Here is a 15,801-nt window from a genome sequence, read left to right as displayed (position 1 = left end):
AGCAACAGCTTGAAATCACTTATGCCTACATGCCACGGAGCTCCACTTCAAAATACAGCTGCTCCATGCTGCTTTACCAGATTAATGGGCCGGTTGTGAAAGAGTGAGATGTGGAGGATAAAGGACCTGAGGTGCTCCGATTTCTCTGCAGCGCGGCAAGATGAACGAAGAAAAACTTTGTCGTTGTCAAGGAAAACTGTCAACAAAAACAACATTATTGGAATTGGTAACATATGAGGGTGTTGTGCAACTCAGGTAGCTTGGCTGTCCAGTTATCGAAGGGTTATTAATAATTTTATTCAAGAATTATTAATAATTAATAAAGTCGACTATTTATCAAATTGAATGACCAGTATGATAAATAAAATCCTCGGGGCACCACCCTGTTCCTTAAGCAGGGAAATGATAACTTTTACAGCAGAATATCAGTCTCAGAAATTAAGGTTTATGCCTAATACAGTAATTGAAGGGTGAGATTCGAGCACTAGGCTCTGTCAAACAAATCAATTGTGACCAAACTGCATGAAACAACAGAAACCACTCAGAAATCAATCAGAATTTATTTACATACAGGTGTCAAAAGATGATAAACGCAACACCCCAAATAATTCTGATGGCACACTACGTAAACAGGGACAGAAATTATACAATGCAAAAGTTCCAGTCATCTGTGTGGGGTGTGACTAGTGTGTGTGTGCGTGTGTGTGTGTGTGTGCGTGTCTGCATGTGTGTGTGTGTGTGTGTGTGTGTGTGAGTGTGTGTGTGTGTGTGTGATCTCAGAATGGCTCGGGAATTTACGACCGAGGGGAGCGTCTGTGTGTGTGTGTGTGTGTGTGTGTGTGGGGGGGGGGTTAGTACGAGAGGAAGAGAGGGAGAGATGCAGAAGAAAAGTAAAATAATAGACACTCTTAAATAATTTCTCATTACCAGAAACCCAAGACCTTCTGATCTTTCCCACACAGAAATGCCCCACGGTGAAACTAAACTTCACACGTGCGCTCTGGTCATTCAACTGGGAAATTTAGAAGGGCCTTGTTTTCGGTTGTCGAGAAGCATGTCATAACGATCCAGCAATGTGGATGCAGCAGTAGACAAATGAGAAGATAAACAAAAACACTTAAGTTAATAAACACAACTATGACGGGATCAGCAGTCCAGCTCACAGCGTAAACTAACTTTTAAAGTGTATTTTAAAGTTTTCTCTGCCCAGACACCAAAAACAGCCTCTCACGTGAATCTTTGCAGTTGAAGGAAAAAAGGGTGGTCGGTCAGCGTTCCTCGGGGAACAGCTGGGTGTTTACGCTCAGCAGGGGATCCTGATAAAGCGGTTATCACTCCCTCCTGTGTCCTTGCTGCAGATGAGGGGATGGCAGCTGGGCACAGCACTTGGCTTCCTTCAACTTCGGATCGGCGTCGCGTTCACGTCGAGGCAATGCAGGGTCCCTAGTTCGGCTTTCTGGGCTCGGAACTGCGTGGGTCGCTCGTGCAGCGCTGCAAAACGGACGCTCCTTCGTTCACGAAGGAGAAAGCCGGCCCTTGGCTGGCTCCCGGGTGTTACAGAGACCTGTGGGTGAGAAGGAAGAAGCAGAAAAGAGAGAAGAGGAAGGAGAGAGGGGGGGTCTCCTCTTTTATAGCTGCATACAGGAAGTTGATACCCCTTCCTGCAGCTTGGGGTCCTTGTCCAATCAAAGTGTGGTGCCTTATCACCAAGAGGGTCACATATGCAAATCCTGGTGTCCATGGGGTCTTTCCGTTCTCCAGACCACGCTGGAGGTGTCGTAAACTCACCATGAGGCAGGGATCATGAGACTTTAAGTCTTTAGGTTTACTGGTCCAAGAGAACTGTTCACCCACTCACATATGTCATGAATTCATAATCATATGGACGGTAGTCCAACATCCCCCCTTAGATTTGACGGCGGGAATGCAGGGTCTGGTTGTCAAATCTACCAACGGTGCAACAGTCCATGTGATGCAGTCCTGGTTGGCAGAGGGGCACAGTACTTAAAAGTTCAGAGGTTAGCATAGCGCTTGAGGCTTTGTCTGGGCAGAGGGGAGGCACGTCTGGGCAGACGGAAATACGCTATGCTATACGAGACTAGAGTATAAAACATAACAATAAACATAAAACATAAAACATATAGAAACGATAAGGGATTCAACTATGCAGTTCAGTGTCATTACTAGCAGAATGAGGTAGATAAAGATAAAAAGAAGGGAGGTTAGTTAGGTTACGGACCCTCGATACGTAACTGCCAAAAGCAGACCAGGCTCAGTGGGTGTTCACTACGTGTTAATCCCTTGGCAGAGCGGTGCTGAGGAAGGAAACGGATCGGAGGGGGTCCGTCCTGTAACAGAACCGACCTCGGGTAACGGAAGAAGAAAGTCTTATTCCCTAACAATTTAATCATTCTGCGATTAATTGCTAGACCCGGAAAAACAAAAACAGAACAAATGAAATAAAATTGTGAGTGTAGGCCTGAGTTTTACTTCCCTAACACCCCAAGATCCCTGTCCCCCCCCCTTTTTCAGGGGTGGGGGGATTTGCACTTCTGGGTCAGAAGTTGTCAGTCAGCTGCAGACGAGTCATGCAGCTCGTTCAGTGCTCTGGCCAACAGGGTATATATGGCACCCCGCTGGCCTGTTGATCTACGACGTCTGCGCCGTTTCTTGGGCTGTACCCTTGGCTGTACCCCTTGGGCGTCAGCCCCGGGGTGGAGCACCTCTCGGTCACTCTGTGCACCGTTCTCAGAATCTACGGTGGGACGTCTCTGTGTTTCCCACGCCAGCTCAGCGTACCCGCGGATTTCTCGCATTTTGAGATCTCGCCTCCCGCTGCAGTAAAGAGTTACCTTACATCGCACGCTTTCATGGAGGTTATGTAGGAATAGAGACTTAAAATGACGATCATTCTCCAAACCGGGAGTGTTGCGTCCCTGGAAAAACGCAGCTCTCAGACGCCAGTAATAATCTTTGGGGGTTTCTGACTCCTGGTGCTTAATTGAAGAAGCAGCCAGAGTAGCTGAAGCCCAGTCGGTTTCAGAAAGATACTCCTCTAGCAAAGCCTGACGGAGTGCTTCATAGCAGTCTCTGGTTTTAGCTGGAAGGGATCTTATGAAAACACGAACGCTCCTGGCTGTGGTTTTCCAAAGAAGCTTTACCTTCTCGCTAGAGGATGCATGAGGTAAATCTCGGAGGCAATCCTGAACCTCATCGAGATAATTCTCAATATTTGACCCTGGATCATCCGGGTCAAAGTGTTCTATGTCATTGGCCAGGGACTCAAGGTCACGGAGACGCAAGCCTTGTCTATGTGGCGGGCCGGGGTCGTCTGGTCCACCAGAACATTCCTGATACAACCGGTCCCTGTGCCGAGAAGAATAATTAGTTCTTGTCTGGTGTGGAACAGGTAGGTCAAAGTGGGGGTTTAAACCACCTGACACAACTTTTTGTCCATCAGGGAAAGGTTCCCGGAAATTTGGACTTACGGCCTTCAGATTATGAGGCAGGCCGCATTTCGGACTCAGCACCTCATCTTGAATGCGCGGGGCAGTGGGCCTGAGGGTGAACGGGGGGACACGCTTTAAGTCTGACCCCCCTTTCCTCATTTTGCACCTCGGTGGCTGCACTTTCATTTCATCCCAGGTGATAAGGTCTGGAACGGTGTCAGTAGCGTTTGGGCTACTGGCTGTCCCTCTGGGCTCAGACGGGATAAGCAGGTTAACTGCTGGATCCTTTCTCTGGCCCCCTGCTGGCCGTGGGTCAGTGTGAGATTGGTCACGCCTTTCATCACACTGCTGCAAATTGTTAATGATCGGGACACTGGAGAGTTGATCTACTTTAATTTCTGATTCGAGCCGTGGCTCGCGGTTCGCATGCTTGTTTTCAACCCATCGTGGCTCCATTTTCTCGGAGCTTCGAGTGGACCCGTTACAGGAGTCCAGTGACTGCTGACGAAAATCCAGCGACTGCTGGCGGAGACTAAGCGACTGCTCATAGAGGCTTACTGCCTTCTCCCGGAGGCTAAGTGCTTGCTCACGGAGCAGCCATGACTTTTCATGGCGTTCCTCCACGTGGCTGAACTTATGTGACTGGAGCTGGGTTTTGCAACTAAGCACATCGGAGAAGAATGCTTCTCTGGAAGAACTCTTAATTAAAGAGATCAACTCCTGTATCCTATCACCAGCGTTACGTTCATAATTATGGACGTTATTCACCTCCTCTGAGGCGCATCGACTAGTTTCTCGGGTTCGTGCTTGAGCCTCTCTTAACAGGCTTTTTAAGCGTTCAATCTCTTCCTGCGCATCGCAGTGCGCCAACACTTCCCCCTCGTATTTTTGTCGCCACCTGTGTTTGTTTTCCCCAGCATGGAGTTCTGCCTTACGTTGCCATAGCAACGCCAGTTTACCCGGAACGTTGGCTACACAGGCTTTTTTATACGGTTTCTTGGCGAAGCTAGTGAGCTCTGCTATCCTCCCTTCGCAGGTCTGGAGGTCATAGTTATTTATTATGCTCAGCTCATCTCTGGGTATTTCCATAATACGTGCAATTACTTCTTGAGTGTCGGTAAAAGTGACGCTGGGGGAAGCCTCGGCCCCCCTTTCATGGTTACCTGGGCTAGTCATCGCGCGTCTGGCCAGGGGACCCGGGACTGAAGGGTACCTGGCGAAAAGCTTCCTATTCAAACGGAACTTGCCTGATGGTCCTTCTTAGTCAACCTCTGGTCACCTCTGCTGGCTCTGCGTCCAAATGCGATGAGTTTCCTGCCCTGTACACCACGCGCAGTTCACGAACCGGACACCAGTGTTTCGCTTGCGACTCTGCCAAGAGATTAACACTCAGTAATGAAGTAGATTCACGTTATCACCCAGATTAGGAGGAATGAGACAATAAATGAAGCATGAGAGACTCTGATATGTGCCTGAAAGCAGTTGGGTTCTTGGTTATCATAAAAGGAATCGAGATAACCTTGGAAGCAAAATAAAAATAAAAATAAAAGAATCAATAAAGTGGATTAAAATTTAAATGCCACCCAAATTAAAGATTCAATTTAACAAACACAATAGAAATTAATCCGAAAGATTAATAACTCACATGGGGTAATCCCGACAAAATTCTATTAATAGAATTTAAAGAACTTGAAGCAAAACCAACCATTAACTTCAGTGAAGCAGTAGCCTTAGCTTCAGTAAAGGTTGCAGAGGAAAATTAATCAAACAGATTAATAAAAGTAGTGATAAAAATAAACGTTCAAGTTAATAAACTTAAAGAACTTAAAGCGACCAACCCTTAGTGAAGCGAGGTTGCCATTAACAGGTTTTAAAATAACCGTAGGAATCAGATAATGAGAGGGGAAGAAAAATGGAACAATAAAAATATTTTCTTTCCCGACCAAAATTAATGTTCTGTTATTTCATACAAATTCAGTCACAATGTCGTTATTAGAGCCCCACACGGGCGGACCATTTATGTTGTGCAACTCAGGTAGCTTGGCTGTCCAGTTATCGAAGGGTTATTAATAATTTTATTCAAGAATTATTAATAATTAATAAAGTCGACTATTTATCAAATTGAATGACCAGTATGATAAATAAAATCCTCGGGGCACCACCCTGTTCCTTAAGCAGGGAAATGATAACTTTTACAGCAGAATATCAGTCTCAGAAATTAAGGTTTATGCCTAATACAGTAATTGAAGGGTGAGATTCGAGCACTAGGCTCTGTCAAACAAATCAATTGTGACCAAACTGCATGAAACAACAGAAACCACTCAGAAATCAATCAGAATTTATTTACATACAGGTGTCAAAAGATGATAAACGCAACACCCCAAATAATTCTGATGGCACACTACGTAAACAGGGACAGAAATTATACAATGCAAAAGTTCCAGTCATCTGTGTGGGGTGTGACTAGTGTGTGTGTGCGTGTGTGTGTGTGTGTGCGTGTCTGCATGTGTGTGTGTGTGTGTGTGTGTGTGTGAGTGTGTGTGTGTGTGTGTGATCTCAGAATGGCTCGGGAATTTACGACCGAGGGGAGCGTCTGTGTGTGTGTGTGTGTGTGTGTGTGTGGGGGGGGGGTTAGTACGAGAGGAAGAGAGGGAGAGATGCAGAAGAAAAGTAAAATAATAGACACTCTTAAATAATTTCTCATTACCAGAAACCCAAGACCTTCTGATCTTTCCCACACAGAAATGCCCCACGGTGAAACTAAACTTCACACGTGCGCTCTGGTCATTCAACTGGGAAATTTAGAAGGGCCTTGTTTTCGGTTGTCGAGAAGCATGTCATAACGATCCAGCAATGTGGATGCAGCAGTAGACAAATGAGAAGATAAACAAAAACACTTAAGTTAATAAACACAACTATGACGGGATCAGCAGTCCAGCTCACAGCGTAAACTAACTTTTAAAGTGTATTTTAAAGTTTTCTCTGCCCAGACACCAAAAACAGCCTCTCACGTGAATCTTTGCAGTTGAAGGAAAAAAGGGTGGTCGGTCAGCGTTCCTCGGGGAACAGCTGGGTGTTTACGCTCAGCAGGGGATCCTGATAAAGCGGTTATCACTCCCTCCTGTGTCCTTGCTGCAGATGAGGGGATGGCAGCTGGGCACAGCACTTGGCTTCCTTCAACTTCGGATCGGCGTCGCGTTCACGTCGAGGCAATGCAGGGTCCCTAGTTCGGCTTTCTGGGCTCGGAACTGCGTGGGTCGCTCGTGCAGCGCTGCAAAACGGACGCTCCTTCGTTCACGAAGGAGAAAGCCGGCCCTTGGCTGGCTCCCGGGTGTTACAGAGACCTGTGGGTGAGAAGGAAGAAGCAGAAAAGAGAGAAGAGGAAGGAGAGAGGGGGGGTCTCCTCTTTTATAGCTGCATACAGGAAGTTGATACCCCTTCCTGCAGCTTGGGGTCCTTGTCCAATCAAAGTGTGGTGCCTTATCACCAAGAGGGTCACATATGCAAATCCTGGTGTCCATGGGGTCTTTCCGTTCTCCAGACCACGCTGGAGGTGTCGTAAACTCACCATGAGGCAGGGATCATGAGACTTTAAGTCTTTAGGTTTACTGGTCCAAGAGAACTGTTCACCCACTCACATATGTCATGAATTCATAATCATATGGACGGTAGTCCAACAAGGGACTACTAGCATTTTTTTCCTACATCCTGCTTCGTCCAATATCAAATAAATGTAATATAATCAATAAAAAATGACGACTAAAGAGAGAACACTGCATCCCCTGCCGAGGCTAATGGGCGTGTAGTTGCAGTTTTAGAGAAAGCCAACCAGGTCTGCACGAGGATTAGCTCGGCCACCTCTCCTGTAATGAAAGTCAGCCTCGTAGCCGTTGCATCATCTCTCAAACCCGGTTCCTGTGCTGGCGGAGGAACAAGCAGGTGCAGCTGGAGACTCCCAGGGTGAAGTCAGAAAGACAAAAAGAAGACAAATATGATCTTATGAGGTCATAGAAAAGTAAATGCAGATGGATGTTTAAGGGTTTAGATACTGAAGCAGGTCAAAGCCGACACGCTCACAGACAGGTTTCACACATTTGCTTAGGCTCATGAGCTTCTTTTAATCAGTAATATATTTGCACACTTATATTGGAAACCTAATTTTCAATCATGTGCTCATGTCTTAAGCACTAAAAAGAAGAGTGATTGTTTGATTATTTAAATTCGTGCAGGTCTAACTTGGCTTTTTGTTTTAAGGAAAGTGTTTTTGGTCATTTTCCCGTCTTTCACGGTTTAAAGGTGTTGGAACGTGTCCAGTATTGAAAGTCAAGTCTGCTGCACAGTAAAACTGGCAAATGAAGATGCAATTATCTGCATCAAGAACTTTTTTGCAATGAAGTTTCCATGCTTTCATGTGTACTGACACCAGGTCAGCGCAATAACTGGCACTGATCGTTATGTTTCCAGTCCGTCTGCAGCAGATCTCATTAAAATGTTCGAAGAAATTTTTCTGAGAAAAAAGTTTCTTTTGGTTTGGGACTTCAGGTAGTCATCCCGGGCGAAATGATCACTGCAAACACCATGATTTGCAGCTTGTCATCCAGTTTTAGCGGCGTTAAACACGGCTTCAGAGGGAGTCGGTGGAAGCTCTGCAAAGTGTGTCGGCCTCAGAATTCAAAGGATCTTTCATCTTTTAAATATCAGTGAGCTTTCCTCACTCAAGTCTTCTACAGGCGGATATTACAAGGGCTTTTTTTTCTTCCTGCAGAACTTTCTCTTGAGCAAGTGCTCTGTTCGCTATTAGACATCTGTTTCTGTTAAAAACATATTACTGGTTGATACAACAGTTAACAATGTGAGCAAGATTGTGGCAAAAATGGACACTTTGAAGAGGACAATAACTCAATAATCATCATCTAAATCTTCCTTTATGGTCTTTATAGCAAGGCCAGTAAAGACTCTCATTTAAGGAAATGGAAAATAAATCCTGTGATGAAGTCCGACTTCACCAGCTGAAGTGAAAGATTGACCCACGGCTCTGCTAGATGGTCCCAGGCAGCCCGTTTTCTCTTCAGATCCCAGCGAGCGATAGCAGTCGGGCAGATTAACAGGTCAGCTTGGGCTCTGTTTAATTAGCCTCTCTCTGTCCACCAGATGGACCCGGTGCAGAAAGCCATCCTCCATCACACCCACAGCCTCCCTCCCACCGCTAAGAGGAGGCACGTCTCCTGCAGTGTCTGCCAACTGAGGTTCAACTCGCAGGTGAGCAACTTTTCTTCTGAGCAACGCTCAAAACGCACGCCTGTCAGAGGAACACGCCGAAGACGGTCGATGAAAAACACCACGTCAGCTGCGGCCGTTTTTACATTTTTGTTTGAATGAACAGTTTTCTCTTCTTGCTCTTTTAGGAACTAATAAGATAAAAGAAAGCATTTACAAAACTAAAATCACATCACCGCACAAAGATAGGCATGCTTCCTGTAGTATCCCCCCTCATGTCATGACTACAGGCGACTCCTAAACAGAGAGGCTTCTGCCTTCTTCGGTGCAGCACAGCACGACTGCAGATGCCTCCAAACTGCACATAGCTAAAAAAACACAAAGAAAAACAAAAAAAGGACAACCTACACTAACTAAAAGCATGAATAAGAGTCTTCGGGAGCTTCTTAAAAGAATCGATGCTATCAGTCCTGTGTTAAAAACATATGAAGCCCATTCTGTCAATGAGGAGCTACTGCATGAAAAGAGCGATCCCCCTGAGTTTTGAATCGATTGTGGGGGACTATTAACAACTCCAGAGAAGATGACCTGAGAGTTCAGGGAGATGAGTAGAGCTGTAACAAATCTGAGACACATGGAGGAGCTTAAAACTAAGCACTGATAGTCAGTGAAGAGACGACAAAACGGTCATGTGAGCTCTTCTTTGACTGACCACTAGAGGCTGGCTCCTCTGTGTTAGCAGAAATAAACACATTTACAGCCTGGTTCAAATATGGTTTAGGTCTTCAAAGCTGAATTACTCATCCAAGACAACTGTGAGGGCTGAAGTTTTACGTACCACAGCAAGAACGATTATACAAAGACACAACCGGCAGAGTTAATGGCTAGTTGGTGTTGTATTGGCTACGTAGCGGTTAGCAGTTAGCTGTGAATAGAGACCCAATACGGCATAGCCATTTTTAATTGAAAGATTATGTGGCTTGGGAGAACATTAAAGGAGCATGAGGCAGGATTGAGGGAGGATTTATGAAAAAAATTCGTATACGTTTTAAGTTTTCTAGTAATAATGTCAGATGAAGCGTTCCAAACCAAAAAGAATGAGCCCTCTAGTGTATCTCTCCGTTGCCTTGAACAGGCTGTGTGCTGCAAAATGTGCTGCAATTCTGAGCCGGAATTTCCCGCGCTGTCCTGCGGATGTGACGTCACATGACGCTGCAAGATTTTTTAAAGATTTTTTTGGGCTCTAGTGGCCCTTTATTGAAGATGCAGACTGGAAAGGGGTAGAGAGAGAGAATGGGGACGACATGCAGCAAAGGTGCGCAGGCCGGGATTCGAACCTGCGACCGCTGCAGGAGGACTGTAGCCTCAGTATATGAGCCGCTGCTTAACCCACTGCGCCACCGAGCGGCCCGTCACATGACGCTGCATGCATGTTCTCCCCGTTCTCCCGTGCCGGCTTCGCTGTTGGCTGCAGTACCCCCGACGGCCGTCGTGGCGAAGGGTGGCGCTAATGAGTCTCATTTCTTAAAAGGAGCCTCATGCTCCTTTAAGGGTACTAATAGACACTATGACCAGTTTTTGGTTGGCCTGGAAGGGTTTCGGCGTCTGTCTTTGCTCCTATTTACAGGTTTATGAGGAGACGCCAGCTGGACTACCACTAGCTCTTCGGCCGCTAACTCCCGCAGCAGCTTGATTCGCTGTCAAGTTTTCACCTTGGGTCATTTCAAGACCCTTCTAAAATGACAAATCAGATTACTAGCACACGACATCTGAAACGAGGGCTGCCGAGCTGAAATGAGAAGAAGCAGAGGTTAAATGGGACATGGAGCCATTCAGCTCGCGGGGGTTGCGTTGATTTCGGTGATGGGGGCAGTATTGAGCACAGTGACTCAATTCTTATGTTTTTGTTTCCTCTGACATAGTGCAAATAAAACATTGACCATACATGCATTCACTGTTTTCCAATGGCATCCACTGCCTCCATATATGGCTTTATACAGATTTGTTATTTATTTATTTAGCATGAGGGTTTAGTGATGTTTGGGTGACGGATAGGTGTGCGAAAGTATGAAAGTGGAGTATAAATGGGCCTTAGGCCTGAAATTAGAATATATTAACAGATTTGATCTGAGTAAATGTAAAGTAATGTTTATTAATGTCTTAGCATCTTAGCAATTAGCATGAGCTGAGCCAGCTAGGCTAAAATAGCTAAAAAATGGACTGAGGTGTTTGTTTCCAGACCTGCTCGTTCTGCCTATTTACAACATATTTGCAGTGTGTGCAATAAAAGAGGCTTCAAAAGTACTCTTTGGAAAACCTATGTGTGACATCACAGGGGGTTGTCCAGTTCTTCTTATACCGGCTGTGCTAACTGTGATCTCATGCTTTTCTTTATGCCACATTTCCAACTTTCCAACCCTTTCCTTTTTCTTGTTAATTCATTTAATTTACATTTTCTCAATTAGTTCTTTGAAAAAAACAATTTTTCTTTTGGCATTAGTAATGCATTATTCAACTCAGTGCAGTAATGTCAAATCGTCAGAGCTCATGAGGAGATAAATGAAGAAAACAGCAGGATTGTAAGCGTGAAGCATCGCTACAATGTGCTGCCTGATGTGTACTCTTGTTGGCGGCCTCTGGGGCCACAGTGGGGACACTCGTGAGGCTGCAGCCATGAGCATCCACATGTCAAACAGTAATTCATGTAATCTGTGGGGTTTGTGCAGCCCGGCTGTCATTTCACTTTATTTAACTAATAAAAGTGATCAAAATATGTTACAGGAGGGAGAGTTTATTAGTGTGTTTTCACATGCATGTAATGAAATGTTTGGCATAGATTTTAACTCGCTTAATCTAACTGATGGATGAGCATCTAAGCGAGCAGATGGATTTCGATTTTCCCCTGCCCCTAATTTCCATACCTATTTGAAAGTAATCAAAAAATTTGAAAAGAAAATGGCTGCTGCCGCTGCTGCATGTTGTTAAATCAGAAGCATCCCTCACTAGCCGTGCCGCGGCACCTTTCATTAAAGGGTAATCAATCCATTTGGAAAGCTGAGTGGATTTGTGATTACTCAGGAAAAGATTATTACGTCTAACACGAGGAGTTCTGTCTCAGTGCATATTTACTGTTCCATCAGCTGCTAATTTTAAGGCTTCATTAGAGAAATAAAGCCGGCGTTCAGCTGTCAAATTAACAGGTAGCACTGGAAGGTTTGAAATGCCGCGAGGCGTGTGTTTTTTATTCAGTTACAGATGCTTGATGTCTGAATTTGCCCCAGGCACAAGAGGGATTTGCTTTCTGGGTTCTGTTGCTGCTCTTTTAGGAGAGCAGAGAGTCTTGAGATCGTAACGAGGGGGAAAAGCACCTGCTTTAAAAGATTTGAAGTTTTTACAGGACATGTATGAGCCAGAGTCCCAGACTGCACTCCAGTCTGTAATTCGTGTGGGAATGAATCGGCAAGTATTCTCACCTTATTGGACCATCTATCAGTTTGTGAAGGGTTCAAAAGTGGATTCACGAAGAAAAAAAACTAAACAAGATGCACATGCATCCTCTAATCTCTCTAATGGAGACATCTGTCTTAATACTGTATTTTTTCTTTTAGGAATAAGATGTCCACATCATCTCATTCAGAGATGAGTAGAGTAGACTGGTGAAAGTAGTTGACATTATCTTTGTTTCGTTGTTAATTTCTAAACAACATTTTCTGCTCTGCAACATCCTCATGTGACAGTTTACTGGAGATATTCGTGAGCAATTTCTGCTCCTTAAATGAGATATGCTGAAATGCAAAAACAGACCAAGAGCCAAATGCAAAACAGTGAATCATCAGCCAGAAAGTCCTGATGATCACATCCTCTCTTTGCGTGTGAGGACTGAAGCAGAAATGATGTCGCATGTGGAGCTGCGTGAGGAACCAGATCACAGGAGGCAGATAAGGACCGGGAGTCTTTCATAAAACCTACAGAAACAGAACTGGAGCACGCCACAAAACAGAACCGGAAAAATAATAAAAACATTAATAAAGTGCAAGTGCCAAACTGAGCACGAGCGGAAACAGGAGAAATGCAGGTAAAAGAAAAATTGGACCATAAATACTGGGCCGAGTTATAACCAAGAAGAAACTCCTTCAATATAAAACCGGAATTGAACCTGCGACAGGAAATATGAAACAGCCAAAGACGAGGTCAAACACTAAAACAAGAACATAAAGAACAAAACCAAACCCATTAACCATGACGGTCATAAAACTACACATGCAGCAGTTACAATTATGTGCAGAAATATTTGCACAGTGACAGTTTACATGATTTTTCATTTGACATCAAACAGTCAAGATGAAATGTGAAGTGTATATTTAATCAAAAACATTTAAAAAATATATTTACGATTTAGATTTTTTTAGTTTATTCCATAGTTTCCCACCAATAACTGAGAGACCATCTTGATTTAATTTTAGATTTTGTGCCAACATCAAACAAACTCTCACATTATATTGACTTACTCTAAATTTAAAGACTTCCTGAATACAAACTAGAAAGTTCTTATTTATTACTCTGAATAGGATTTTGCATGTTTATATACACATTTGATTAACATATCTAAACTTGTTTTTCCAGCATTTACCCACATATCCACACAATATGAGAAGTAGGGCAAGAATCCATATACAACACATTTTTGTTGAGTAAGTCTTCTATTTTAAACAACATCAACAGATTTTGCCACATTCTTTTTAATATTTTCCAAATGTACTATCTGTAATGACACCTTAATATTTGGCTTCATATACTCTATTTCCTTCCCATTTAAATGTAACTTTGTATTGCTATAATTTATATAAACAGCATAATATCATCATTGAGTTTTATTTTCATTTGAATATAACTTATTATAATCAAACCACTTTTTTAACAAAACTCATTCTTTTTCTGCGGACTGCAATAATTCATCCATATTATTACCTGAGCAAAATACATTAGTGTCATCAGCAAACATAAACAACTTCAACATATTATTATTATTACTGAGAAAAAGGCATTTACATAAAGTACAAATCATTTTGGTCCCAAGACTGAACCTTGTGGGACTCCACATGTACCCTCTTAAACTGATAATCGAGAATATCAACACTTGCATATTGTAATTTGTCATTTAAATAGCTTTTTCACCATAATTGTTTGATACCACCGTAAGCCAACGTGGTCAGTAGTTGCAAATGCCTTACGCAAATGGTGACTGATTGCTTCCAAAACCATATTGATGGCCATTTAATACATCACTCCCACATGAGGCAAATAAAAAGCCCTTAAATATGAATACGCAGGTATAGATAATGGATGCTGGAAGGAGGAATGTATGGAAGGATGGAGTATTACCCGAATTAATGAGGCGTCTTAATAAAAGGATTTTAAACTGGTAATACATGTCATCCTGACTCAGAGCATTAAACATTTCTAATATACTGTATAGTATTTCAGCTGACAAAAAGAATTAGCCGGAGTGTGGTTTAATCTCTTTTATATGTGATTAGTGACTCCTGCGTGATGATACAGCCATGATTCTTCGGATCTGGAGTTCCTCAGTAGAGTATTTTGTTTATGGACAGAGTGCTGCTGCACATCAGCTGGCCTGACAGCTTCATCTTTCCCATGTCAAACAGTGGGGATCTGTGTCCTCCATTATCCATCAATTTCACCAACTGATGATCTGACATTTCCACTCTGACTGGCCAGCTGTGAAGGGATGAACAGCAGTCCTGCTATTTCGCTCTCCTATTTGTTTTTACTCTTCTTTTCATCTCCAACCAAATACAACATTATTATTGTATTCATTGGTATCGTGTTACTCCTAGTTCAAGCAACAGTTTTGGTCTCAATAGATTTTGTCTAGATTTGACATCCATGACAACTGCAGAGGGGGTGACATTTTTCCACTACATAAGGTAAAATTATAAAGTAATGAATGTATATATTATTAGGGGTGTAGTGTAAAGGAAGAGAATGCTGCTGACCAACTGCGGTGCCAATCCCGTGCGTCTCTCTTCCAACATGCGCCCACAGACACTAAATGCAGTTTCTCCAAATATCTGACTGGCCTTGCTTTGTCTTTGTTTTGTAAAGACCTTGTTTGAGGTTCTTTTCCACGTCATTGATTTCCATCTGGTCGCTAGACTACATCCCGATCCCGCAGTGTCTTTTTTTTGTCCGCCCGCTCCCGCCCGCAGCAAAATTCAAACCGCCCGATCCCGCGAGATTTGCGTTGGGTCCCACGGGACCCGGTGGGACCCAATCCCAATGCAGCCCTCTAGTGTGAACTTTCGATTGAGAGAAAAATCAATGGTTAGCTGTCATCAGTTGCTACTTAGTGCTTAGGCTGTATTGACTTCTTAGCTGAGAATAAAGACCTAACAGAACATAATCATTCTTATTGTCAAGAGAACATCGGCTGTTAATTTTACTAACACACCGTTGACCAGGAAAGCTAAAATGACTGAACATGAACTGAAACGGCATCTAAAACATGAGTGTGGTGTTGTAAATGTTCACCATCAGCCCCTCTGGTTTGGGTTGGTTAGAGGAGCCGCCGTCGTGTATAGCAGTGGTTCCCAACCTTTTTTCCTTGGAGCCCCCCCTACTTGTGTCTAAGACCAGCCGGGCCCCCCGACCCGTACGTACTAGCACCAAAAGAGTAAAGGGATTCGTTACAAATCTTTAATTGAAAAAATGAACATTAATTACGTTTTTGTGATACATTTCTCTTTGGTTTACCCTGTATACAGATGACTTTGTCTTTCTCACCTTCATTTTGTGTCAACAATGTATAAAATATGCACAGAAAATAATCGCAAGGACATAAAATATTTCAGAAAAATGTCTCTTTTAATATGAGAGCAAAAGTTTTTAACATTTTTCCTTTAAAAACCTGTTGGAGTAGTAGTATGATTGAATAATGATATAATAAGTTATTAAGTTTTTATCCTGCTAAATAACTTAGAAATATATTTTGGTCATTTTAAAATACTAGGTGCGTTTATACAGACTTGGATTACAGTATTCCATGAGGTGTGTTATTATGATTTTTTATTTATTTAACATGCGCAAATATAATTTTTACAACTGCATATCCTCA

The 15,801-nt window shown here is 43.3% G+C and overlaps 1 protein-coding gene across 2 annotated transcripts in view; it reads left to right on the top strand.

The window, feature by feature from the left end:
* The window catches only part of znf385d (zinc finger protein 385D), a 139,075-nt gene that overhangs the window by 61,276 nt on the left and 61,998 nt on the right, over window positions 1-15,801 (top strand). The window contains exon 3 of one of the 2 annotated variants that reach the window (XM_061717480.1): window positions 8,601-8,708. The exons of the other annotated variant lie outside the window; for it this stretch is intronic. Within the exon in view, the coding sequence (XP_061573464.1) occupies window positions 8,601-8,708 (108 nt within the window). The remainder of the gene's footprint in view (window positions 1-8,600; window positions 8,709-15,801) is intronic. 2 annotated transcript variants of the gene reach the window in all.

This window comes from Cololabis saira, chromosome 3 (assembly GCF_033807715.1).
Source record: "Cololabis saira isolate AMF1-May2022 chromosome 3, fColSai1.1, whole genome shotgun sequence".
Lineage (NCBI taxonomy): Eukaryota > Metazoa > Chordata > Actinopteri > Beloniformes > Belonidae > Cololabis > Cololabis saira.
The sequence above is the reverse complement of the archived record's forward strand: the minus strand, read 5'-3'. Positions and strand labels throughout refer to the sequence as shown.